This window comes from Plodia interpunctella, chromosome 3 (genome assembly GCF_027563975.2).
Source record: "Plodia interpunctella isolate USDA-ARS_2022_Savannah chromosome 3, ilPloInte3.2, whole genome shotgun sequence".
NCBI classification, from domain to species: domain Eukaryota; kingdom Metazoa; phylum Arthropoda; class Insecta; order Lepidoptera; family Pyralidae; genus Plodia; species Plodia interpunctella.
The window spans coordinates 10,101,807-10,127,922 of record NC_071296.1 but is presented as its reverse complement, the minus strand read 5'-3'; the positions used below and the strand labels follow the sequence as shown (position 1 = coordinate 10,127,922).

General features: G+C 34.1%; 1 protein-coding gene across 9 annotated transcripts in view; it reads left to right on the top strand.

Moving 5' to 3' along the window:
• The window catches only part of LOC128682914 (uncharacterized protein), a 343,500-nt gene that overhangs the window by 199,060 nt on the left and 118,324 nt on the right, over positions 1-26,116 (top strand). For all 9 annotated transcript variants that reach the window (XM_053767952.1, XM_053767979.1, XM_053767960.1 and 6 more), the window contains one exon: positions 5,666-5,802. In XM_053767952.1, coding sequence (XP_053623927.1) covers positions 5,666-5,802 — 137 coding nt within the window. The remainder of the gene's footprint in view (positions 1-5,665; positions 5,803-26,116) is intronic.

Here is a 26,116-nt window from a genome sequence, read left to right as displayed (position 1 = left end):
TATACTAAAAAAAAAGGTATTAAATGCGCACATACCTTTTTTGTTTCCCAGATGTTTCGGCCCTTGTTACGGTACTAACGGTTCGCCCAGTGACCACGGACCTTTGTAACAGGGTCCAAAATGTCTGGGTAATAAAAAAGGTATGTGCGCGTTTAATACCTGTTGTTTAGTATATAACAAGGCAACATGAGATAATAAAAATTAAAAAGTGATAGTTTAATAAAAAAAAAAAAATCCTATACATTTTACATAAATAAAAATTCCATGCCACTTACCCATGATCAATTTCTGTGATTTGCGCGGGAAAAAATACAGCTGATAAAGTAATAAGTAAGAAGCGAATAAACTGATCGAGCAACATAGTTTTCTATGCATTTTTAAATTTTTTAGTATATAGTTAGTAGTATATAGCATTTTTACATTTTGTAGTAAATCATTCATTTATACGTAAACAGACATAAGAACGAAGGTTGCACTTTTTATTCTAACTATATAAATATTAGGTACCTTCATAGTTCCCCAGTTTATTGTCAAATAACAAATTTTGAGCTCTGATTTGCAATATCGTACAAATATTTGTCTACACTACTTATTTGATGTTTCCCTTGCTCACCCTTCACAGGGCGGATTTAATACCTAACGCCTAAACAAACCGATAGGACTAAGTACATGGAAGCTGTCAATAAGGGATGTTTGCCAAGAAATTAGAAAGGGTGTCGAATTTGGGAGAAAAGTTGCGGGTGACTTTTTGAAATGTCGTGCGCAAATAAAATGTTTTTCTGTTGGCGCACGTGTCACTGTGCCTAGTTGATAATTTGTTTTTTTGTTTTAGGCTCCTTTTATGTAAAATCTCATGTTTATTGTTTCGAAATCATATTTTCGTATTTTTCGGCAAACAGTTCGCGAAACTTCGGCAAACAGATTAACAGACATTGCTGGTAAAAACCTGCTTGAAAAACAGTTCTCGCATCTTTGACGACTTCTGTGACCTAATGGTCATCATGCCTGTCTGCTACACTGGAGGTCCCGGGTTTGATCCCCGGAGATTTATCTTTTTCGTATTGGCCTGGGTCTTAGATGTTTAACTATATGTTACAAAATATAGTATCGTTGAGTTAGTATAACCAATACAAGTCTCAAACTCACTTTGGGGCTAACTCAATCAGTGTGATTTGTCCCCATATAAAAAAGACGTAAGCTCGGTGATAGTGTGTATCCGGCACAAAACATACATAAAGCATGTTTGTAAAATTAATCGTGGATATACGATTTCTTGTATTTTTTTATGCAGTTCATAATATAAATAAACTACAAAATATTTATAGCCTCTTAAAATAACAATGTCACGAAAATTAAGGTGGAAAGCTGAAACGGCCCGCTGAAAGCTGGACATTGATCGATTACGTCTTCGTAATTTTGCTTTCTATAAATATACGCGACTATTTTACCACGTAATTTTTTGGCATTCATAAATCATTATTTCAATATAGATATATCTATAAATAAATATTGATATAATCATTTAATACAGGGTGATTTCTTGCCGAGATAGTAAAGTAAATAATAAATAAATAAAATAAATATATTAGGACTAATCACACAGATTGAGCTAGCCCCAAAGTATGTTCGAGAGTATGTTGTGTTATGCGATACTAACTCAACGATACTATATTTTATAACAAATACATATATAGATAAACATCCAAGACCCGGGCCAATCAGAAAAAGATCGTTTTCCATCATGACCCGACCGGGGATCGAACCCGGGACCTCTCGGTTCAGTGGCAAGAACTTTACCATTGCGCCACCGAGGTCGCCAAATATAAATAAAATTTAAAAGGTTTATTGTCGTTTTTGTTGTAATTTCAGTATCTACGAAAGTATTAAAAGGATTTGAATTGTTATAAAGCACTGATTACTATAAAACTACCAAAATCCTCCATATTCTGTTTGCAACAACTGCTTCCATACATATAGTCCAGCACTCATCAGTCTGCGTGATTGATGCCCCAGAAATGGAAACTAAATTAGCTGCTTCCGTGTTGAATAGAGCTGTTGAGGGATGCCGTTCTGCACACAAATTCTAAGAGCTCCGATTTTAATAGCACCTAATACCGTTTAGAGCTCTGATAAATATTTTTCAGGCATTAAGAATAATTGTTCAAAATAAATACATAACACAAATTACGTAGTTCAAGATGCTCAGGCCGGAATGCTATATTCCTCGAATCGGTGTCATCGGAGTTGCTACACTAAATGGCATATCTCAAGTTGTTCAGTTTTGTAAGCTTTGTTTTCAATTGAAGTCCGGTGGAATTCAAAATGGCTGAAACATGTGATCGCAAACTATTCTAAAAAGATTTCTTTCTAATTACTATTAGAAAGAAAGATTTCTTTCTAATTACTATTAGAAAGAAATCTTTAGCATAATGTAAATTAATTGTGTGAGCTTTGTTTTTACAACTTATTTAAAAAACATAGGTACTTACCTATATCTACCACGTGGTATAACGTCATTACCAAGTTATAGCTATAGATCGCTTACAATCTATTTGTGGAATATAAAAATATTTCCAAGCAGTGAAATTTAAAAAAATATATAGTTACTAATCATTTCGGCAACTAAAACAGCCTATTACTCTCTTTTAAAAATGTTTACTATTAATAACATTTCTAAGAAAGTGGCGAAACTTTTTAAGGAACGAAATGTCAAAAACACCAACGGCCATCACTCAAGCCGCCATTTTTAGACGGCTGTCAAAGCAAGCCGCGACGGAAACACACGAAAATAGCCGAAACGGTTCACATTTGTTCCCACTTTCATCCGAAACGAGCCGACTCAATCTTCAAATTTATTCCTAATTAAATTGACAGAGTTGTTAGTGTCAGTGACACACGTCTATTTTGAAAATATAAACTATTTAATATGCTTCAATATCAACGAGAAAAAATCCTAGATTTTAAATATAATATTGCTTTTTTTTTTCTTCTTTCCAACAACGCAAACGCAACGGATTTTCACTGTTATTTAGAGATTTTTTTGCCAAAGATGTGTATAAACACGTGCGAAGCCAAATCGGATCGCTAGTTTGATATAAATGTAGTTATGTGTTCAAAAGTTTAAGGAATATAGCATTACATACAGATTACGCGGCAACCACAGCTATCCTAACCACAGAGTATAAATATCCCAATATGGCGTACGCTTCCCGCGCTATTTTAGGCTAGTTGGGAAATTGTTAATACGCGTTTTAGTCGCACTAAACAACTACTTAATGTGGGCGTCGACTGTTGGTTTTGTTAGACTTCGTATTTGCGCCTGGGTGACAAAATACACCCACAAAAATCTACTACTTTTTCATCTGTGTACCAAGTGGGTGGAACTAGTTACCAAATCAGCTTTGTTGTTATTGTTGTTTGTGTTTAGTTTTCTGAGTTTAAGTCGAGATGAGATCTGATATTTTTGTTTGATATCAACGACTTTTAGAATCGTCGCTGCTCTTAAGTACTCGCAACAAAGAGGCTTGTCACACTTTCAAAAAGTCTTATTTTAAAAAATGTAGTCATTCTCAAAAACATCGACAAATTGTGGAACATGTTGGGATTTGAGACATTAGACTAGACTTAAAATATTAGGTCTCACAGTCTACAGACAAACTGAAAATATATATATATATATAAAAGAAGTCCGCCATCGCATTACCGGCCCGGCCGAGGCCAAATGAACTGGAGCTGCGAGATACGGCCAAGACTAATTTTCAATTAAAACTTCATCAAACTTGCTACCAACAAACTTGAGAGTTCGGCCCAAGTCATAGATAAACAGAGTTATCCATCCTCTTGACCATAATGTTCTTAGTTCTAGTTTCAAGTGGGATTCTTAGGAATAGTGAATTGATGCCGTGGTCCAAGCGTGCTGAGAATAACACTAACAATAATGACATTTAAAACTAGCTCTGTAGGTAGTTCATAATACCTGTTAACGCATAAAATACTTTATTTTCTCAAAGACCTGTTGAACCAGGCTCTACAAAAAAGAATAATAAATAAACTTGTTTTAATCTATAACTAAAGTTGGGTCAATATTTAAAACATGCTTCACATTTACCTTTATTTTTTTTTTAAATCGAAGCCAGAATTGAATTTTAATTGTGCATTAGACAAATAAGTTTGTCGATGGCCAGGTGATACACAAACATCACAATCTATGTCACTAGCAACCCAAAAAACTACTGATGTGTTGCCAACTTGAAAAAAAATCTTGATTATGCAAGACCGTTCATAATTTGCACCATACAACAAGATTACATCGCCAAACTAACTGCAGGTAAGATTCACCCAGCTCATGTTTATCCTCCATAATTAATGTGCAGATAATCAATGGTGGTATTCGCCTAATTAGTTAGACTAGATGCTAAGCTTATAATGATTATGATTGAACACTTGTGGGAAATGCAGACCTCGGTTGTGGGAACTCGAGATGAAATTTTCTATTTAAAGAAGCCTTTAACAAGATTTTAATCATATCCGATGTCGAAACCTTTGGCGACTCGCCCTCAGTTGCAATATTAATATTCGCAAAATATTGTAAGAGCTCATATTTTGATGTTTCAATTTGTGAAAATTTACGAAATGAAATTGTCCCAAAAGAACCTAAATTTAAAAAAAAATCTGTTGTACTCAATGACCATCTCGACTGGACTACGATCATCAGAAATGAAGACTCCTTATTCGTCTTCTTCTTATCGAGTCTGTTATTGCTAACACTGGTGTAAGATTAGAAAGGATTAATCAAAAAAAAATGTGGTGATATTAAAAAAATACCTATACGTAATCTTATGAAGTGTAATACCGATCATATTTATCCTTTGTAATAGAATTTATTTAAGACAATTTGCTTCTCTTTTGAGCAATATATTATTCCAACGTATCTCGTTTACCACCTCTTGGAATGCATTTTTCTCTTCCATAGACGAGATGAAACTGCACTCGTTGGTAACAAGTTTTATGGTGAATAGAAATCGATGCAAATATAAAAACTATCGCTGTTTCTAGACTGGGATTCTGTTAAATAATTTTATGACATTCTCTGAAGATTTTCTATGTTCTAATTACGAGACTGATTTAAATTAATTGATAAATTTGAATTTTGTCGACCTCCGCGGGCGTAGTGCATATTTCTTACCAATTAAACTTATCTGTAGTATGTGAAATGAAGAAGACAAAACACATATTTAACATTGCCAAGAAAGTCGATGTGTGTGTTTCATTCAAATTAATTTCGACGACCATCAACCATGAGGAATACCTAACGATTGTAAGAAACAAAACTATCTTCTACAGCAATATGCTTTAGTTGAAATATTTATCGAACAAAGATAGGACAGGAAATTGAGCGAATTTAAACTTGGTTTCGCTTCCATTGACGGCTCTGTTCTGCGCTTGAAATAAATGAACAATATTAAAGTTTGATCGTTCGGCTCTTTGCGAAGTCTTCGAAAGATGTATTGTTTGCTGAAACGATGCGCTATAAAGAATTAGTTTCGAAAGATGTTATAAAAGTTTCATATTCTGGTAAATGAGTTATTTTTTGGTAGCTTGTACGACTTGTATATTGAATTCGCAATAGGATATTGGATTTTAAAAGTGTGTTTTCTATTCACAGCGCGAGGGTGCTGCGCGCAGCGATGCGGAGCGTGAGAGGCGCGCGCGCAGCGACTGGGAGGCGCGAGCGCGCGCCGCTGAGGCTGATGCGGCGCGGCTGGCTGGCAAGCTGCATGCTGCCCAGCGAGAGATTGCCAGGTACGTTAATTGCTTTTATACTTTGGACTTTTCGGGTCGTGTTACAACGACCCGTGGTCATCTAGCAACTGACTAATCGGGCTGTCTGTTCCGACTCCAACGCAGAATATTCTTCTACCTCCAAGTTGTTGTTTCTTCGCCTAGTACTGGTATGTGTGTATACTGCCCTTGATAGGTTAAAAAATGCAACTTTCCGACAATAAATTCTATACATAAGTCTGACAGAATTGTGTATAAGTTCTGTAATTATTCACGTTATTTAACGAATTCTTTACGAGGTCTTCTTAATTCGAAACATGTGTGGTTACTATTTACTGTGGGGAAGACAATGGCAAACCACTGCATAAATAGTGCATAAACTATTGTCTGTTTCATTCCACAAATTCCGGTGATATAACGATATGACCTTTAGCTAGCGATGACGAATATAACTATGAAGAATGAAAAAGTTACTGTTTTATTCAAAGGTAGTAAATCAACGATTTCAGATTTCATGAAATATCAATATGTACAGAGGAAAAAATGATAAAAACATTAAAAGACATAAATCAAAAGCAACAAATAAAAATGTTCATATAAACTCAGGTTCATATCAACTCGACAAATCAAACATAATTTCCCGCCCAAAATGCAATGTTTCATATAAACGCAAGCACAGACTCGACAAATCAGAAACAATAATGTCCCGCCAAAAATGCAAAATAAATCCTTTTTGCAGTGAAAACTGAACAGTAACGAGGCCAATAGTGGCTTTCTGTTTGTTTGCAAGAGGCAATATTTTAATTGGTGATGTTTTTATTAACGTTCCTCTTGATTCTTCGCAATGGTGTTGCTGTGCAGTTTAATTTAACTGTTCCATTGATTTTCGATGTTAATTAATATTTGTAATAAGCTGACCTTGTAATGTTTATACCTGTAATAAATTATTGTCAATTTCTCTCAAGTGTAGTTATTATTTAGGCACAATAATCCTGTCTACATATATATTACATCCTTAAATAATATTAATTAAGCGATCCCATTCGATTCGATTGTACTCGATGTAGCATCGATAAATGATTGTTATGGCTCCGATTTAATGAACCGTTAGTATCGCAACAATTGCTTCGTGTCACGAGCAATGTCATGACTATTTTAACGATTATGTTCTGCTGCACTTGTATTTCATTTGCATCTATTTATTTTTCATTAATTGAAAGAAGGACAGTAGTAAAATCACTGCCAAATCTTAAAGTTATATTAATGCATTAGTGCCGCCATCTGCGTGGGGTTGAGCTAAACGTTATAGTTGTATGGGATTTTAATTCAAATTTAGAACGCAATTCCACCCGTACGACGTTCCAACGAGATACAAAATTTAATATTTGGAATGCTGGAGATCTTTCGCGAGATAACCGAACGGGTTCGCAGTAATTAACGAAGTTGAGTTCCATTTTCGAATTTACGGCGCCGGTGTAATCGGTCGATGTCATTGGACGGCGATAAGAGGCCGTCCAATTGGCCGATGGGCCGTAACTTCGTTCGAAATACGAACTTCGGGATTTACGGGCTAGAACCGTTATGGATTTGACCCAATTTGCAGGGTCTGTTCCAATTGAAAATTGGATTTTTTCGCCTATTTGCGCGTATTGATTTTAATCTGTAGCAAAAGAGAATGGACTTTTCTCACAAGGAAAGTTCATAATTTCCATATAATCAGGATACATTTAAAGCAACGTATCATGAAAATAAAACGAAATATCTCAGATATGGTATTCAAGGAAGACAAAAAAATTTTCGAAGTATATTTTTTATTTATGACAAAAGGCACTTCAAAGAACTGGAATTATTGAAAGGTAAAAAAATATTTTTTCAATAACGTACGCGATAGTAAAAGAACGACATTAAAAATAAAATACACACGTTTATTGCAGGGCTATCATCTGAAAAGGCTTATTATTTTCAGGACGGCTCACTCAGCAAAATAATGGGGTACATTTTGTGCAGGAACCGTGCGCGATCCGGTGTCAATCAGAAGTGTGGTGGGAAAGGACGCAGCTGGCGGGAATTTAGTTTTGTGGTTCCGTATACGAGCCATTGTTTTGTTCCGCGTTAAATTATTTTATAGTTTTGTTGTGACTTTGAAACCTTTACTATTAAGACCTCTTTAAGTTATATAACAAAAGTTGCGGGTTGAAACTGGTTTCGGAAGGCACAAATCCGTGATAGATGGCGCTCATTAATAAAAGCCTATACCCAGCAGTGGCAAAAAGAAGGCGGGCAATGTTGAAGATATTTACAAGACATATGATGATTATTATCTTAAAATTCTCACACGATCAAAAGAAGCGCGATTTTATCTTTTTGAAATATAATTTAATTGTCGTATTACAAGTACAATTTAGCATTACAATAAAAAACTGAATAATATTATAGTTGTGCTCAAATATTACTCTACACTATTCTTAAACAAATAATCAGTGAAATACGAACTGAAAATTTCGATTTTCCATACTACTAAATCCGTTCAGTGGATCACTCAATTGTATTGTACCTACAGTCAACAGCACATCAAGTTAGTACCCTATGAACCTCTATGGCGCGGTAATAGTGGCGAGTTTGCAATGAATATGGGAAGGTTAAACTGCTTTTGACTGTACCACCCGAATGGGAGGTCAAAAATGTTTTGTCATATTTTGACATCGATTTCTCTAGATATGACTCAAGTTTCATTCAACAAATTCACACGGATGTCAGATCACAAAATCTGTGCAGTGTAAAAAATACGTAGATTAATCTATAAACTTACTCGTGGAAAATTAATACGGAACCACCATTTAGTCACCACAATTTATCTTATTTTTCTGAAGTATTTCGGCTAACAGGGAGTCGAATAGAATTCGTCAAATATTCCAGAGGGCGCGATAAGCCGATTATTGCGGTCTAAAAAACACCGATACTGCTTAGTTCTGCTTTTGTTTTTCAATTTGCTCTTAAGATGTTGTTAAAGAAAATGTAATATTCTAGTTCTTGTTAAAAAAAGCTGTAACCTGTAATTTTTTCGAGGAAAAAAAACGTTTTTTTTATTTGTAAAATAAACGGCTGTTCTTTATCTTTTTTGTTGATCTATGGGTCGTAATTGAAACTAAATTCGAATCTTTTTAGGAAAGGATATAATATTGTTCTAGTATGTAAATGAAAACACAACAAAATTTAATGTAAAAAAAAAAAACTATTTTTACTCAAAAATTAAAATTATGAACAATGTAGACAACAGGCCTTAGATAACTAGGTATGTAAAATGTCATAGTTTTGTTAAAATAACCACAGATAGCTAAAAAATACACTACCGCTGAAGTGAAATGTATCCCTTCCCATAAATATTATACACAAGGTTATGTTCTATACTTACCCTCACCTTGCGTTGTCAGCAAAAATTGACTATTCTCATTTTGGGGTTTAAAGTTATATATAAGCAAATCTCCTTCCAGATGCTTAGAGTAGCTTTTATTCATAGTATGCTCAAATTATTTTTTTTGTGATAAAATAAATAAAACGCTAGTTAAACTTATAATCATGTTTTGTCTCATGCGTTAACCTTAATTATGTTATCTCTCTTTCATTTGACGGGGTAGGTAAAGTATTATTTTTGTTATGACAATAAATAAATAAACATATACATATATAGGACTTTTAAAGTGAGCCAGAAAAAGAAAGGCATCAGTTATTTATCAGTATGTTTATCATGAATTTCAAACAAATTACATTTATTTATTTTCCCACCTAACAATTCACACGTCTCACCATTATTGGCCCAATAACCTATCCTATCTTAATTTGTTCTCTATTTGATCAAATTTTATTCAGCGACGCGCGCTCTATTACACACAAAACTCTACTGCCTATCGGCACACTAGTCACGTCCCCGGTGCGGTAGGCTCAGGTTCGATTCCCGCCGGGGCAGGCCTTATTTGTATGTCTGTTGTGCACTAACGTCGATTTATAAAGATATGAATGCAACTGGGGTGGTTTTTGACCCTTTTTGAATTTTGCTTTCAGTATCAGGACCCTAATTCTATTAATCATTCCTATACGAACTGTATATTTACCCAAAATTGCTTTTTTTAAGCTTGAGGCAATTGCCATTGTTGTTTGTTCTAGGCTTTATGCCTTTGCTTCTGAACAAATTATTAAAATCAATTTCTAAACATATTTTATCTAAAATCACTCCAAAATTGTAACAATTATATTTCAAGAGTTATAATAATGTTTTTGACGGCCATACATATCATCTTTTAGAATCCACAATCCACATTTTGTGCTATCTCTAGATAATGATTGGAAACTCATATCAAATTATTTTATTAATATAAAGATAGTATATCCCTAAAGTATATGCGAGTGTAAAAAGTGGTAGACGATTACATATATATTCAAACAAGAATAATCAATAAATATCATTAAAGTTTTATATATATTAATAGAAACTATCTCCCACATAAAATAATAATCGGCTATGAATACAAAAAAAATATTTTGTCAAATAGATGCCAAAACAATTTATTTTTAGAATTTTTGTCTGTCTGTATGTTAGTTCGCGCTACACGCAAAAACTACTAGATGGAATTCGATGCGATATTCACAGTTGTATAGCGGATAGTCTAACTTAAAATCCTTATAGGTTTTATCACCATACGTTGTTTATAACCTGAGATAATGACAGTAATAAGTTATGAGCGGACGAAACGAACGCAGGCGAAGCCGCGGGCTAAATATAGTTGAAAATAAAATGGTCTGGTTCCTACAGTATCTTAACTCAGTATTTTCTATCGCGCTATCTGAGGGGGCAGCATCACGAACGTTTATCATTCGTAAGTTTTACGATCTTCCGTAAATAGACTAGGGATTAGGTCCGGGACGTATCGAAAGTTCATGGTTAGATTAATGTACCTATAGGTCGATGATTTGAAATAAATAGGCATGTGTTTCAAATTGTTTATGTTATAAAATTGATAAATGATTAATGAAAAGATTTATATAATTTATTTGGTATATTTTGACCTATTCCATAATTTGATTTAATTTAACGTTAAAGGTATCGCCGTTCTACGACTACGTTTATACGAAATTTTCAACAAAATTCTAACAAGTACCTATGTTATTTTGTGGAATCTTTAATCCTTTATCATCGTAATAATCATTAATAAAATGATAATAAATACAAAAGTTTTATCATAAAAAATGTGCATATTTTCGGTAGTACTGTATGCATGTGCAATTGATAAAATTATCAATGATTTTGAAGTGTAAATAGATAAGTATAATGATATAACTTTTATTATACCTATTATTATACCTGGGTCTTGCATGTTTATCTGTTTAAATATATATATATAGGGACAAATCACACAGATTGAGCTAGCCCCAAAGTAAGTTCTAGACTTGTATTATGGGATACTAACTCAACGATACTATATTTTATAACAAATACTTAGATAGATAAACATCAAAGACCCGGGCCAATCAGAAAAAGATCATTTTTCATCATGACCCGACCGGGGATCGAACCCGGGACCTCTCGGTTCAGAGGCAAGCACTTTACCACTGCGCCACCGAGGTCGTCAAATGTTTGCATTATAAATGCTTAATATCTTAAGTCAGTCTTCATCCAGCCCTACCAAATAAGCCTTAATTTAAACAGGGCCACGTAACCAACAAATCCTCCTATCAGAATCGATTCAACTTTATGAATATTGATGGCGAGACGTGTGTGTTTAGCGCACGTGCTCACTCGGCTGTAATCGATGCGTGTATCGAGTATCGATTGATGATTGCGATGCGATTGCTCTGAAGCAGCGTGAGACATTATTTTTATTATATTATTTGCAACGTTAATTCAAATCTGATTGCACGATGAAGCTACTCTCGCGCATGAAATGAAAATTATTCAGGACGAAATATCAGTGTTGCAATTCTCACACATCAACCTACCCAAATTCATTGCAAATTCACCGTTATTTATATATAATAGAGGCCTATGTAGGGTAACTTCATGTGCTTGTACAGTCGTACAAGTTTTATAGTAATATATACTCTTAATTTTAGTAATAATTAAATATTTAGAGCCATCAGGTGTTCCACTGTTAAGCATAGGCTTCCCTCTATTATTTCCGTTTGATCCGGTCCTGTGTTGTCCAGATTTTGCGGAACCCGTTCAAGTCACCTCGCTATCTGGTTCTTGGCTTGCCCGGTCCTTTGTTGGGATCCATGAGGTGTGGTATCTTTGACCAGGATTGGTTTGGCATATAGTACGTGGTACTATTAATTTAGTCAGAATTTGAAGTTATAATTAATTTAAATCTTTATTCATATTTGGACATTAGTAGATCAATCAACGTAGCGTTTGTTATACAAATGTTAGATAAAATTATCGGTGCCATATTTTCTTAAGTTTACATGAAGGAAAAGTAAAGAAAGCCATTCACGAAATATTTAAGTAGAAGGTAGGGAGTTTGACTAAAAATAATAAGATATCCGATATTTAGCCACCCCCTCCCCTTGCGTGACGGAATTTAATACACCCAAGTGTTGGGTAGCCATTTTTATGTTTTTGATTTTATGTCCAATCACTTTTTGCCATCGAAAGTATAAAATTGGATTCTTTATACTGTGTAAATTTTAATCAAAGTTGTGCCAAAAATTAATAATATAAAAGACTGGTGCTTATACATATAGTACCGAATATATATATATATATATATATATATATATATGTATATATTGGAATAGGAGTTTATAATGCCTACTTTGTTCAATTGATAAACTTTAAACCCCTCACGAAATAAGTTTAAAATATTGCTCAAACTTGGCGCTTTAAAGTCATAATTAAACGTTATAATGAGACGTTAGGATTTTTTTTTACACTTTATTTTCACAATTTTTCACGATATAAGTATCCCACAGCGGGGAAGTAATTGTATGAAGTATTGTAGGATGTCAATGTAATACGATCGCAGCAGCAACGACTTCAACCCCAGCGACAGTTTTCTTTAATTGTCTGTTTTATTTGTAAGTTGACACTGACGGCTTGAAGACCAACACCCTTGTTGTTTTTACGTTAAAAATAAGTGTCACTTCAATTTGGGGACTTTAACGAGCCCTACGTAATTGCATCTAAAAGAATCCATCTTTATGTGCATCCAACAGCACATCAAGCAAGTAAAATTCAAACTCGCCTCTATTACGGTGGCTTAAGATCCATGCGCATATTTTGACATGCCCTCAATTGATTAAGTTTCTTTGATTTGTAATCCAAATTGAAAAATTTATTAATTTGAAATTGATTCATAAACAAGTTTTTTTTTTTACAAAAATATCATATTTGCCACAAGCTTTTATTGTCGTCAGAGAGATCTTGTGGCATTTTTACGCCTGACAAAAACCCATGTCTGTGCTGTAAACCACTGAGGAGTACCATCGTTAGGTGCCGATCGTGGGTGCACCATCGTGTCATGATTATCGTGATAATGCATTATCATGGAAACTGAAACGACGTGGGAAATTTCAACTCTGTAGGAGAACTGGAAGGAGGAGAAATCTAACTTGCAAGATTTGATTACAGACAGACAAGCAAACATCGGGACAGATCAAACTAAATTTTAAAAGGTTTTAAAATACGTAAAGAAATCAAACTTTTTGTTTGAGTTAGCTTAAGAAGGTGTGTCCGTCTTTTGTAGGTTTTATCTTTGGTAAATCAGTCATTGTTATCGATTCTTTTGTTAAATATAACGTTTTCAATAAACAAAATCTGTCTAACATTATAGCCGAAACTATGACGCCAATAGGGGATTATAGATGCGAATATCTGTGAGAATCTACGGTTACAAACACTGCAATATCGAACCTTCATCGCGCATGGCCGAACCATCAATATCCACGGCTTTGTGCGGACGTCAGTGCTTATGTAACGTGTAAATTATGGACCTTTGAACTGCCTATATTGCTATATTGATAGATTCAAGTGCTTCTAAAGATATAGGTAACCATTGTATATAGAGTTCTCAAATACAAGTTTATAGTTAGTAGATAAATTTCTTTTATTTAAATTTTATATATTAATATTAGCTTGAATATAATTCCGTACTTGTCTGTGAGAGATCTTCATCGGATATCTCAAGTAATAAATTAATTATATTTTAAAGCACAGCAACAGCATAAAAATAAACCTTGAAGATACAGCTGAGATTTTATCACCGGCCGCTCTTCATTGACATCAACCCTCATTAGGAATACTATCGTTGCCTATCGGCCTGTTAATCACCTCTTGCGACAGCCACGAAAGTGTAGTTTTATTCTACGGAATAACATGCCATATATATATCATTATATAGTAAAAAACGAAGTCGCTTCCCGCTGTCTATCTGTCTCTTAGATCTTTGAATCTACGCAACAGATTTTGATGCGGGGTTTTTTAAATATAGTGATTAAAAACGAAGGTTCATATGCGTTATATTGCACCCGTGTGACGTTGGAGCCGGTCGCTAGTTACTTATATAAATATTCAGTCTTTTATGTATATTTGTTTGGTATGGCATCTGATAATAAGTTACCAGTTAGAAAGAACTGAATTTAATGGCCTTTAAAAAGAAATTAAAATTATTTTTGACGGAAAAATGATATTACTCAATTAATGACTTTTTTAAATGACAATACGATAATATGTAGTAATTATTGTATTAGATAAAATTATTGTATGTCCGTTTGGGCATGACATGACTGTACTAACTATTATATATCTCACAATATACTATATATATGTATGTTGGGAGATCTATGATTTTAGTAATAACTTTTACCTGTGATCCACAAAAAATAGGATTTGATTTGATTTATTTACTTTAACAACCACAACAAGAACACTAAATTATAATAATAGCACCGTATAAAAATGCTTCATATCATAATCACCGTTAAGATAATAGTCACCGATTTATAATAATGCTTAGATTAAACATGATTACGTGATCCACTTAAGTTTATCTAATTTTAGGGGCTGAGAGTTAACGACAAACATCTGTTTAGGAGATAGGGCAATGCGCTTTTAATAAGCATCCTTTTTTGTAGTTAAGGTATTATGTGCAGCGTCATGAGGTATTGAGATACGCTGAGCTCTTGTTTTTTTTTTAAATTAATTCCTAATTTAAATGTAACATAATATACATGTAAGTAATGTAGATATGTTGAATTAGGATAGGTTTTTATTTGCGGCTGTGGAACCCCAATTTTGGGCGTTATCAGTGTAAAAAAGTATTATTTGTTAGACAAATTAAAAGACCCCCGACTTTCAATATTCATTTCGCCACAACTTTTGAACGGCTAAACCGATTTTGATCAAAAATATCTAAGAACCACCGCGTAAAAATTAGCTATCAAATAAAAGGAACCGCATCCAAATCGGTTCACCCGTTGATGAGCTACGGTGCCGCGTACGCAGACAGAGAGACACACTTGGCGGTCAAACCTATATCACTCTTATTTTTTGCTTCGGGGTTTAAAAAATGCCTCTTCATATATATGATTCGAATGTGAGCCTGTCTGACTTCTTCTTTGGGAATGCCTTTGTTGTCTATTAGCTGTCCTTCCTCTTTTTATCCTTTAGTCGCCTCTTAAGACATCAACGGAAGGACATGAGTGGTTTTTGTACTCTCACTAGTGCAATAATATCCCTGAGTTATGACCATCATGGCTGCTGCATTATACGATATACTGTGTTTTAATTATAAGGATCCGCTGTTCTTTTTTGCTTATTTGTAGGTTTGTAACAGTTGAATAAGCGATTTATCTATATAGTAGCTTACCGCGGCTTCGCCTGCGTGAATTTTCCACGAGAACCGTCATTTTTCCGGGGTGAAAGATACCCTATGTCCTTCTCCATACTTCAAACTACATTATATGCAAAATTTTAAGAAGATTGGTTGAGTAAATAGAGCGTGAAGAGGTAACAAATAAACAAGCGGTTTTTCGCAATGTTAATTAGAATCTATAATTTTTTTAAATAAAAATCTCTAACCCGTTTTCTAAAAAAAAAATTAAGATGTTATTCTATAATACGATATTCTATAAATTAAGATATTATTTTAAAGTCTGTGAAAATTTTGGGAAACGGTGGAATTGAACCGCGCAGTGCAGACGTGTCACTAACCCGAAGCGATGGGTGCATCTCGTGAATCGGCAGCGCATTGTGACGTGTATGCTCTTTTTAGGAGCGTTTATACGATTCAATTTTTATTCAGATTTAAATGTATGAAATTTTATTTGTTTTTTCGTTTATGTAATTGGTTAAAAAACTAATCTTTTTTCTACTTATTTTCATAGAAGTGACAAATGTGCGATGTTCATTTCATTCGTTACTTTTGTGTTAACTATAGTTCAAATCAGAACTAAAGGAGTCGTATAAATAAATAATAGATCTATGAAAAATCTACACTTCTACCCTTATATTATATACTCTCCGTCTCGTCTCCGGAACATACATATCATCATCAACAGCCATTTAAACTTACCTGGAACATATTTCCAAAATTCTTTCACTGGTAGGAAACTACATTATTCTAAGTGAACTTTTCAATCCGACATAGGGGAGCAAAATTACGAAATTCAGGTAGTAAATAATAAAGATTCTAACACCTCGTATTGCTTTTTGTAATATTAATAAAACAAACATAAGAAAAATAATCGTAAGGTGTAAACAACCCTCAGTCACGACTTGTCAATGAAAATCCAACAGCGAGGCGAGGTCCTTCATCTGCGTCGCCTCACCAACTTACATTTTCCATTCTTATACCGAAACAACACAATTTTCAACCTTAAGCCTTTGTAATAAATGTACATTTTAAAATGTCACCGAATTTCAGGTACATGTGCTAGTGTCGCCTCTCAGATCTTTCATTTCTCTGAAACTGTGTTTTCAATTAGCAATCCGTATGTAGGAACGCAAGGAAGCATTTGTAACTATTTCTCCTTTTGTATTTAATTTGAATTGTCTTCTGATGAAATTGTTACTTTTGATTTAGTTTATGTTTTTTCCATCAGCCTTTCGGCTAATTATATAGAAGGAAATGTAGAAGGAAGGAGGGGCCCAGGAAGACCAAAAGATATACCAGGCAAATAAATGAAAAAGAGAGCAATGAAGGGAACTCCGCTGACAAGAGCCTCTCTCTTAAATTATACGATGATGAGCCCTAAGGAACTTTTATAGAAATCTCTGGGTTAGTTTATATAAGTTGACCTTTTGTAACTTATTTAAGTAAGAAAAACGGCAATATTCACAAGGCGCCGTCGCCTAAAAGTTGACCTTTTGTATAATTTTCCTTGATATTATTTTTGCCTTTATATACTTCAGAATGGTCTGATCTTCATCTTCATGTTCTTTTTTTATACCCTTATTTTCGAATTAAAACTCATTCAATTACGTAATACAAAATTTAGCTAGTGTGTATTCCATAATATATTTTTTCTTAATTTTACATCGTAACAAATCATACTGATAAACATAAAACATTGATTTTATTAATTTTTAATTTAGACAACTATTTTCATAAGATCAAATACCTCTTCTTAAATTGGATGGAAGTAATTCTTTTTCCTATCTGTGAGGGTGCAACGACAAACAGTGTCTACTTTGTAGTAGTGGTTAGATAAATCTTGTAGGTGGATGCAGCGGGTTACCATTGGAACTCAATTCGAAGTCGATTCGAAAGTAACTGCTTATGGTTAGAATTCTCATCCCGCGTCGATATTTCCTGAATCTTACAATAGTTATAAAATAAAATCAATAAATGCATTCACATGCTTTAATTGATCAGTAAATAGTAATAGTATTTTTTTCTCAAATGAATATATAATTAAAACTACTTTTGACAAAACATTTGTGACGTTACTTGTGCCCAATGTCATATATATATTTGTGTACGACATCTTGTCTGTGTATCTGTATGTGGCATCATAGAGTTCTTAGCTATGTTTGGAAAATGTTTGTTCAACCGTTTGGAAGCCGTCTGCTCTTTTCTAGTAGACGAGCAACAATATAAGAAAGCTACACATTATAGAGAAACAATAGTACCCTCGCTCATAATGCAGGGTAAACACTATAAACCTCCCCAAATTTACAGTCCCCTGGGGCGGGTGCATTTGCATACATTGTTGCTACTTTTACAATTTAAATTCAAACTTATTTAAACAAAAATCTATTTTTGAGATGAACGCTTAATTGCGCAGTTGGTAGGGGAACTAATAGTAGACACGAATTGATTGCTTGCTAACAGAAAGGAAGTTAATTAAAGAGGTACGTATATTGGTTTGGTTTTTAAATTGGTTTAAATGAACATTGAGCCATAATGAAATGGAATGAAAGATCACAGATGTAGGGACAAAAATGTCGTAATAGGTATTAAGCCGCCCATCTCGGCTTCGATCGGATAAAATTATAATAAATTATTCACCTAAACCTTCTCAAGAATTTCACTATCTACTGGTTAAAACCATATGAAAATTCGTGCAGTAGTTTTCGAGATAAACAGACAGACAGACGCGGCAGTAAGCTTTGTTTTATAATTATGTAAGGATGATGTGGCCATTTTATTAGCATTTCTTTAACACTTTTGCAAAAAGTTTAGGTGTGCCGTATATACACGGAAATTTATAAGTAAACAAACGTATGTATAATACGTTTGTTTACTTATAAATTTCCGTCATCTCATCAAGACAGAAATATACTATAAATATTTACAATTTTTCAGGAAGGTCAAGAAACAAGTTACAACGCGAAATAAATATGTAAGCTCGAAAGTAGCGTAGGTCGCGGCGTTTCGTGTTTTGAATATAAATTGAGGGTTGGAGGGGTAGAAGGCGATATATCAGTCTCTACCCCGAAATCAGGTGTAGGGTTGATTGTCTGGGGTTGAGATTGTGGACTCGGAAGATAGTGAGAGCTACAATGTGACTCCTTTTTAACCCCCGTGTACAAGACGGGAGTTATAAGTTTAACGTGTCTGTGTATCTGTATGTCTGTCTGCGGCATCATAGGAGGCAAACGGCTGAATCGATACTAATATGTTTTTTTAAAGATAATTTAATCGAGTGTTCTTAGCTATGTTTGAAAAATGTGTGTTCAACCGTTTGGAAACCGTCAGCTTTTTTCTAGCAGACGAGACGGTGCAAGGTACTTCGGAGTCGAGGGGTTCTTTTTATTTTTATGATTCTAGTATTCTTAAAATAGGTATTAAACGCGCCTTTAGATATATTAATCGTACCTTTTTTATATTTATATATAAGTTTCGGACAGTGTTACAGATAATGAAACACGAAAATTTTAATTCAGTAATTTCTTTTAAATTTCTTTTGTCTAAGTATGGGATTATTGACTCATATTGGATTAATAATAAATCTGAAGTATTTAAAAAAATATACTCAATAATTAATACTTATTTAGACGTAGTTGTAGGAAGGCTACTGTGACGTACAAGATTCAAGATTCGACACATAAAAAAATAACACACAACATTAAATAAAAATAAATAAATATATTAAATAAATATATTAGGACAAATCACACAGATTGAGCTAGCCCCAAAGTAAATTATAGACTTGTGTTATGAGATACTAAACTCAACGATACTATATTTTATAACAAATACATATGTAGATAAACATCCAAGACCCGGACATTGGATCTCATTTATATGACAATTTCGATCTTCCAGATTGTTTTACTTCCTACTAATGTGAAAGTTTGTGAGGATGTATATTTGTTACTCTTTCACGCAAAATCTCGATCTCGACTCGACCGATTGATATGATTTTTGGTACAAGGATGATAAAACCATAGGGTACTTTTTATCCCGAAATTATCATTGGTGCGAAGCCCCGGTGCGCAGTTAGTTTTTTTTTTATAAATACGCCATTTATTTTAATTTCGTTTTGTGCTCGGTCGGGAAAATTTTTGACTGATTCTAAAATATCTTTAAGTAATATCTTTACAAGTTGCTGAGGCTGCTCAAGATTTCATATCACTCGTTAAGTTCATAAAGGAAGCAGCTGTTACACAGTCGAGTATCCAAGACATTGCTGCAAAATTGTTTCTGTAAAAATATGTCTTAAAACTACTTATTTCACGTTATTACTCCACATTTAATATTATCATTTCTACAGAATTTTGATAAGTATCATTTTTAGACGCTTCATGACAGATTAGATCAGTATGAGTTTGTTTGATTTGTCACATGTATTCCATTCTCTGTTCGACCGCTTCAATGTTGCCAAATTAAAAGTCGTACTTTAGTTAATTGATTCTAAATTATGTTATGATGATGATACTATTAAAACTGTTTTTCGAAAATAAAAACTGTCAAATTTGAATTTAGAACCGTTTCATAAAACTGTTCTTGTAAATTAGACGTCCTCTGAAAAAAGAAATTACTGTCAAATTTGAATTTAGAATCGTTTTCTGCACACAAAAGAACGTAATATTATAATATTGTACTTATTAAAATCTTAATCGTCAAATGATAATGCCACAACACACGAAGAAGAAAATTTGAAAAGACTTTTTTTTTTGTTCCTTTTTTAAAACACTGGCTGTTTGCGGGGCTCAGTGTGCTCATTAAAAACAAAGGACGTGGAGAGTCGACGTCTAGCTAGATACAGGGTATGTGTTGAGATGGTTGAGATTGCGGCTTGACTTAACATGTTGGCTTGCCTGGCTCGCATACATCGTATACTCGTGTGTGGTTTTGTGCCACGACATTATATTTGATTGCGTTGCGTGTGGTTCCGCCCTAGAATAGGATCACTCCAAATCCTCTCGTGGTTGTCGTACGAGGCGACTGCCTTAGCAGCTAATAGGCAACAATAGCACCCGAAAGGGGGTCGACGGCGCCATAGCCAAATGTTCACTAGAAATTCAAAATCAAACAATCAAAAATGTACAGTTGTACGCGAACCCTAAGCTTCGGGGCGTCACAGCTCCGAATGTATACATGACTTCTAATAACTTACAGGCGCAAATTATAAAATCACAGTCGAATCTTTTTAAATTACACTGACTCCGGGCAACACAATCCCGAATGGAACCAAGAACACGCGAAGACCATACAGTGAAAAGTGATCAAGGGAAGTGATAACAATATCAAATATTGTTAAACCTTAAGAACTTTCTATCAATTTGCTAAAATCTCTAAATCAATCTCATAAATCTAAATCAGGACGCACAGAAACCCACCTTTTGAAAAGAAAAGTGTCGCTAACGGAAACCAATAAGGCTTAAGCAAAGTACAGTCAAGTCCGCAAACGTATTACCGACAATAAGTGGATGTTTGGTCCCTCAATGACACTTACGGTGGTAGTACATTCTAAAATATATAATATAAAGTATAATATAAAGTGTAATATATAATATAAAGTATAATATATAATATAAAGTAGATAATCAAAGGGCTTAACGTAAAAGTTTATGTATACAGTCAACAGCACATCAATTTACCCTGCATGAACCTCTATGGCGGTGTAAAAGCGGCGAGTTTGCAATGAATTTGGGTAGGCTAATGAACTGTCGACTGTACAAGTAACTATACTTACTTGAAATCATTCTTATTGAAATATTTGTGTTAATTTTTATTTATTACCTTGCATAATAATAAATTGTTAGTATTGATGCAAGTTTATGCTTCCACAAAATCCCAAGAAGTGCTGGGTTTATGTCGTCAAGGATGTGGGAAAGCGGACACTCTATAGCTGAATAGACGACGTTCTCCTAGTAGTGAGATATCTCAGATGAAAGAGAGAGAGAGAGAACTTTTATATGTTTTTTGTCTTGTGTTAGGTCACAATTATAATACAATATGTATAGAGTTCAATTTAATACATAAGTATATATGTTTGCATATTGTCATTGACAACATGATTAATAATTTCCATTTTATATGAAGAGAATCTTGTTTATGAGTACTTTTCATTTGTCAATGTCAAATCATAGCGTAGCGCTTGCTGGACTCCCGTTTTGGGTTTTTAATTGGAATATTGTGATTGAAAAGTACCCTATAAAATATAATTTATGTGTATCTTTCTCATATTTGATTGTTACCTGTTTCTAAGTGGGATCTATGATACATACATCCACATGTATCGATGCTCGCGCCATCTCCAGTTTTATTGTATTAAGTGTATCGTCTACATATTATTATTTTTAGATATTACAGGTATGATTATGTTTTTATTAACTTCGCTTCCATAATTAGTAAATTATTTTCGGTTTTTGTCCTTCTGTTTAGTTAAATGGGTATTTTAGATAAGTAGCAAAAATGTAAATAAATTTTTTAGACATTGTTTTATATTATGATTTTTAAATTTAATGTGAAGTGTAAGGTTAACAATAAAACCAGTTCGCTAAAATATTTAAGACTTAATTAATTGGAGAAAGCTTTCACTTGTTTGTTCTTCAATTGAAGTTAAGTGAAATAAGAAAACAACTTCCCTCTATCTAAAAGGTCTGAACGCAATACGTTCTCCCGCCACGGTCATTTTGTAAGTACTTATAACATTTTCTATTCAAATGTATGTTTCAATCATAATTCAAACAAAACCAAAATGAACAATGCATCTTTCATTGTCACTTCAACGCGTCATCTTATCTCTGTCAAGTGAATGAGCGAATGAATGAACGAACAATAACGACGGGTAGGAAGGCGAGGAATGAAAAGCACGAGTCGCAAGAATAATCTGTGATGGGTCGGCTCTTCTTCCATCGAAAGTGCAGAGATAAAGCTCAATTTAATAAAAGATTACATTTACATCATCGAATATTTTTATAAATCATATTATATTAAAATAATGAGTTATTATTTACTTCGAACGGACGGATATCAAATTAATTAGTAACAGTGATCTTAAAACTGTGTTAGTAACTTATTTTATACAAATTCCTATCTCAGTTGTCTACTCTATGTCCTGTCATTATTCAAATAGGTACTGTAAGAATTGTCGTTTTTATAAAAGGATTATAGTCTTTACTCTCTTTTTTTATAAGATTTCGATGAAATGAATATTGATAACTTCAGAAAACCTGATTTCTCAAGTAAAAACTGGACTCATTTTAGATTAGATTTAGATTAATAAAAAAATAAAACACAAGTCATCTGACAAGCGCTCTGTTGGGAACAGGGTCACTCATTAACTATATATTAATTACGTACGGTCGAGGGCAGATGAACCTGGCATATATGACAATATGATATATATATGAAAAAGTTATTTCGTCAACTTTACTTCTGTAGATAAAAGTTTTGTGACATGTCACTATGGCACATTCTATGCGAGGGCTTTGAACTCAGCATTTTCCCTACCTACTTTGACCTCTATTATTAAAATTGTCAAGCATTCTCCCCAGAAATATGTCAAACAGGTTAATATAAAAAAGTATCAGAATATTTCACTTTACTCGGTATTTTAAATTTAGGCTCTTCTTTTTTATTGACAAACGAATGGTTTATTTTTTTTTTCTATTATTTATTTAACTTGAGGGACAGCTCTTATTTGGTTCACTCTACTTTATTTCTTTATTAAGTCACAAAAAAGCAAATTAGAATTACTAAACGACCTTTTAAATAAACTTTGATGCACTCATGGAATTAGTAGGTACTCCAATCCGTGGATGCACTATAAAGTATTCTGTCTGTTGAGTTTAAAAAAGGTCCAACCGACTTGAGGACATCTCGTGAAGTTTAAAAAACACTGACCAATTTCACGCAGACCTATTACGGAATGCGGCCATGAACAAACATCCAATAAGTATCTATGCATAAAAATCCATACCTGACGTAACAGAATGCACCCCTCAAGAAATCAGGGTGCATTCCCCCAAAAGATATATGATTTTAATAATCGCCAAGATTACAGTAAGAAGGGACCGGAGGATTCCTTCAAGTGTCCCTTTGTGAGTCCCGAAGGATCTGAAAAATGGTCTTCCTAGCTGTTTCATTTGTGAGGGCACTTGATATATGCCAGTCTTGTTGTATCGCAAGGGCCTTTTTTCGCGGGAATTTCATTTATTTGGCTACAGATCTTACGAGGGTCTAGCTTAAGTACTATTGTGATTTGTAGGTACATCTTCCTCGTACGCCTGGGGTCCTTATAAGCATGGAATTATGCTACGGCCACATTACAACGCGAAGATTCGCGTTCGCATTGTCACGATAAAAGTTCTTGTTCGATCAATGTCGAAGAGCTTGGCCACATCAAAAAAAAAATTTCGTTACGTCGCGATAATCTAGAACGTTGCGATTATTCATTTCGCGGACAACATGGAAGAGGCGGTTGCTCTGTACAACATGGCGGCTAATAATTATTTACTGCATCTTTATTACTTAAACAAAAATAAAAAGATCAAAAAGAGGAGATAAAAGGCGATGGTGGATGTTATCTATACACAAAAACTTTGTCGCGACAAAACCCTTTGATGTGCGGCAATTTACCGACAGCGGCGCGAAGGGCATTCGTATTCGCGAAGATGATTCGCGATAGGACGAATTCGTTTGGCCAGACGTGTAGCGACAACGCAAATCTTCGCGTAATCGCGATAGTGTGGCCGTAGCATTAAAGACTAGCATGACTGATATGATAAGTGTTTCTTGTGAAATATTATCGACTAATTATTGAATTAATTATAATTTATTATTTAAATATTTTAATCAAGTTATCTACTAATTTATTACGTAAGCTTTTATCATAATATTAATATATTATGATATATATACCAAAATGACAGGAAATTATTTCATATACCTAAGCATTCGCAACTACAGCGTATCCTGTAATAAATCAAAATTTTGCGCGCCCTAATTAGTGCGCACTTCAAGATGGCGGCGACAAGATGGCGTCGAAACCGCACGAGTGACACGTCTCACGTGTTATTGAGTGCAACCGTTGCAGCGGTTTCTTAATAAACAGCGGAGTTATTACTGTGACGTCACTGTCTCGTCTAATTTTGTTGACAGGTGTTCATAACAAGGAATATTTGCAATGTCTGTCTGTGAGTAGAGCTGTAATTATCGCGAGGAAAGTTAGAAACTTTGGGTAGTTAGAGCTCTGTGAATATAACTCATGAAATGTTATGTTCGAGATTTATTCTAAGAAATGTCCTGGCAGAAGGTAATAAAAACATTTAGGAATAAGGGATTCGAGAGAGTAGTCATTTCTACACTTGTTTGTTCAAATAAGGCCCAAGTAATGCTTGTAAGTACATATTACTTCAAAATAATTAATTTATTATTCATTTTTTATATTGTAAGCTATCTGCAACTATCCGTACGCGTTTATATTGTGAATTATTTTAAGCTACATGTACCTAGGACAAAAACTGATTTTGTTTCTACGTGTAATTACAACCTCTTTTCAAGAATAAAAATCTTTTATTTGTTAATTTGTGATGTGGAAATTGCAGCGTCTCTGTCTCGCTATATCTCACTAATCCCATTAAACTAGCAACACTTGCACTTTTTTGCGGATGGCAACACTTTGTCAGGCGACGGCAGACGAGACAAGTCTAATTAAATGTCGTCTAGCTACCTCCGTGGCATTTATTTTGCTGTTTCTAACAAGTTGTATATGTAGGTACTTAAATAGGTCTCTCTCTCTCATCTCTGCATGTTCCTGGTTGCATTCGGGGTTGTGAAGCCGCGAAGCCCGGGGTCAGCGTAAAAAAAAAAACCTTAAAATTTTAAAGATTCGACTGTGATTTTATAACCGCCTGCCTCACGTCACCCTCCTTGGTAATGCTATTGATGTTTTTCAGCTGTCTAGGCTGTTTGTCCCTTCTAGAGTACGCTGAGTTCTAGAGTTGTATCTATTACTAATTCCAAGAATTAGTTTGTTTGACAATCAAGTTTATCATCAACCCCTATGTATATTAACTTGTACTGCGTTATTCAAACCGAATGATAATAATCTTTTTAATATTGCAATGAAATTCCATAAAAAGTAATAAGAAAAAAATGTAAACCAAAAATATTTTATTAATACAGGATTTTATTAGCATCATTTAGGAATAACCAACCTGAGTTGGGGTAACCACACGATCAAAAACGTTCGGTATCGCCGCAAAACGCATTGGGAAACTAAATTTGCTAACTCGTACCCCAATAGCCCGCGGCTACAGCGGACGTAAAAACTGCATAGGGTGAAATAATTTGTCACACAAGGGCGGTTCGGGGTTCAGTTTCTGGTGGGAGTTTCAATGGTCTGTTTAGTTTTTATGTACATTGCTTGCAATTTATATATTATAAAA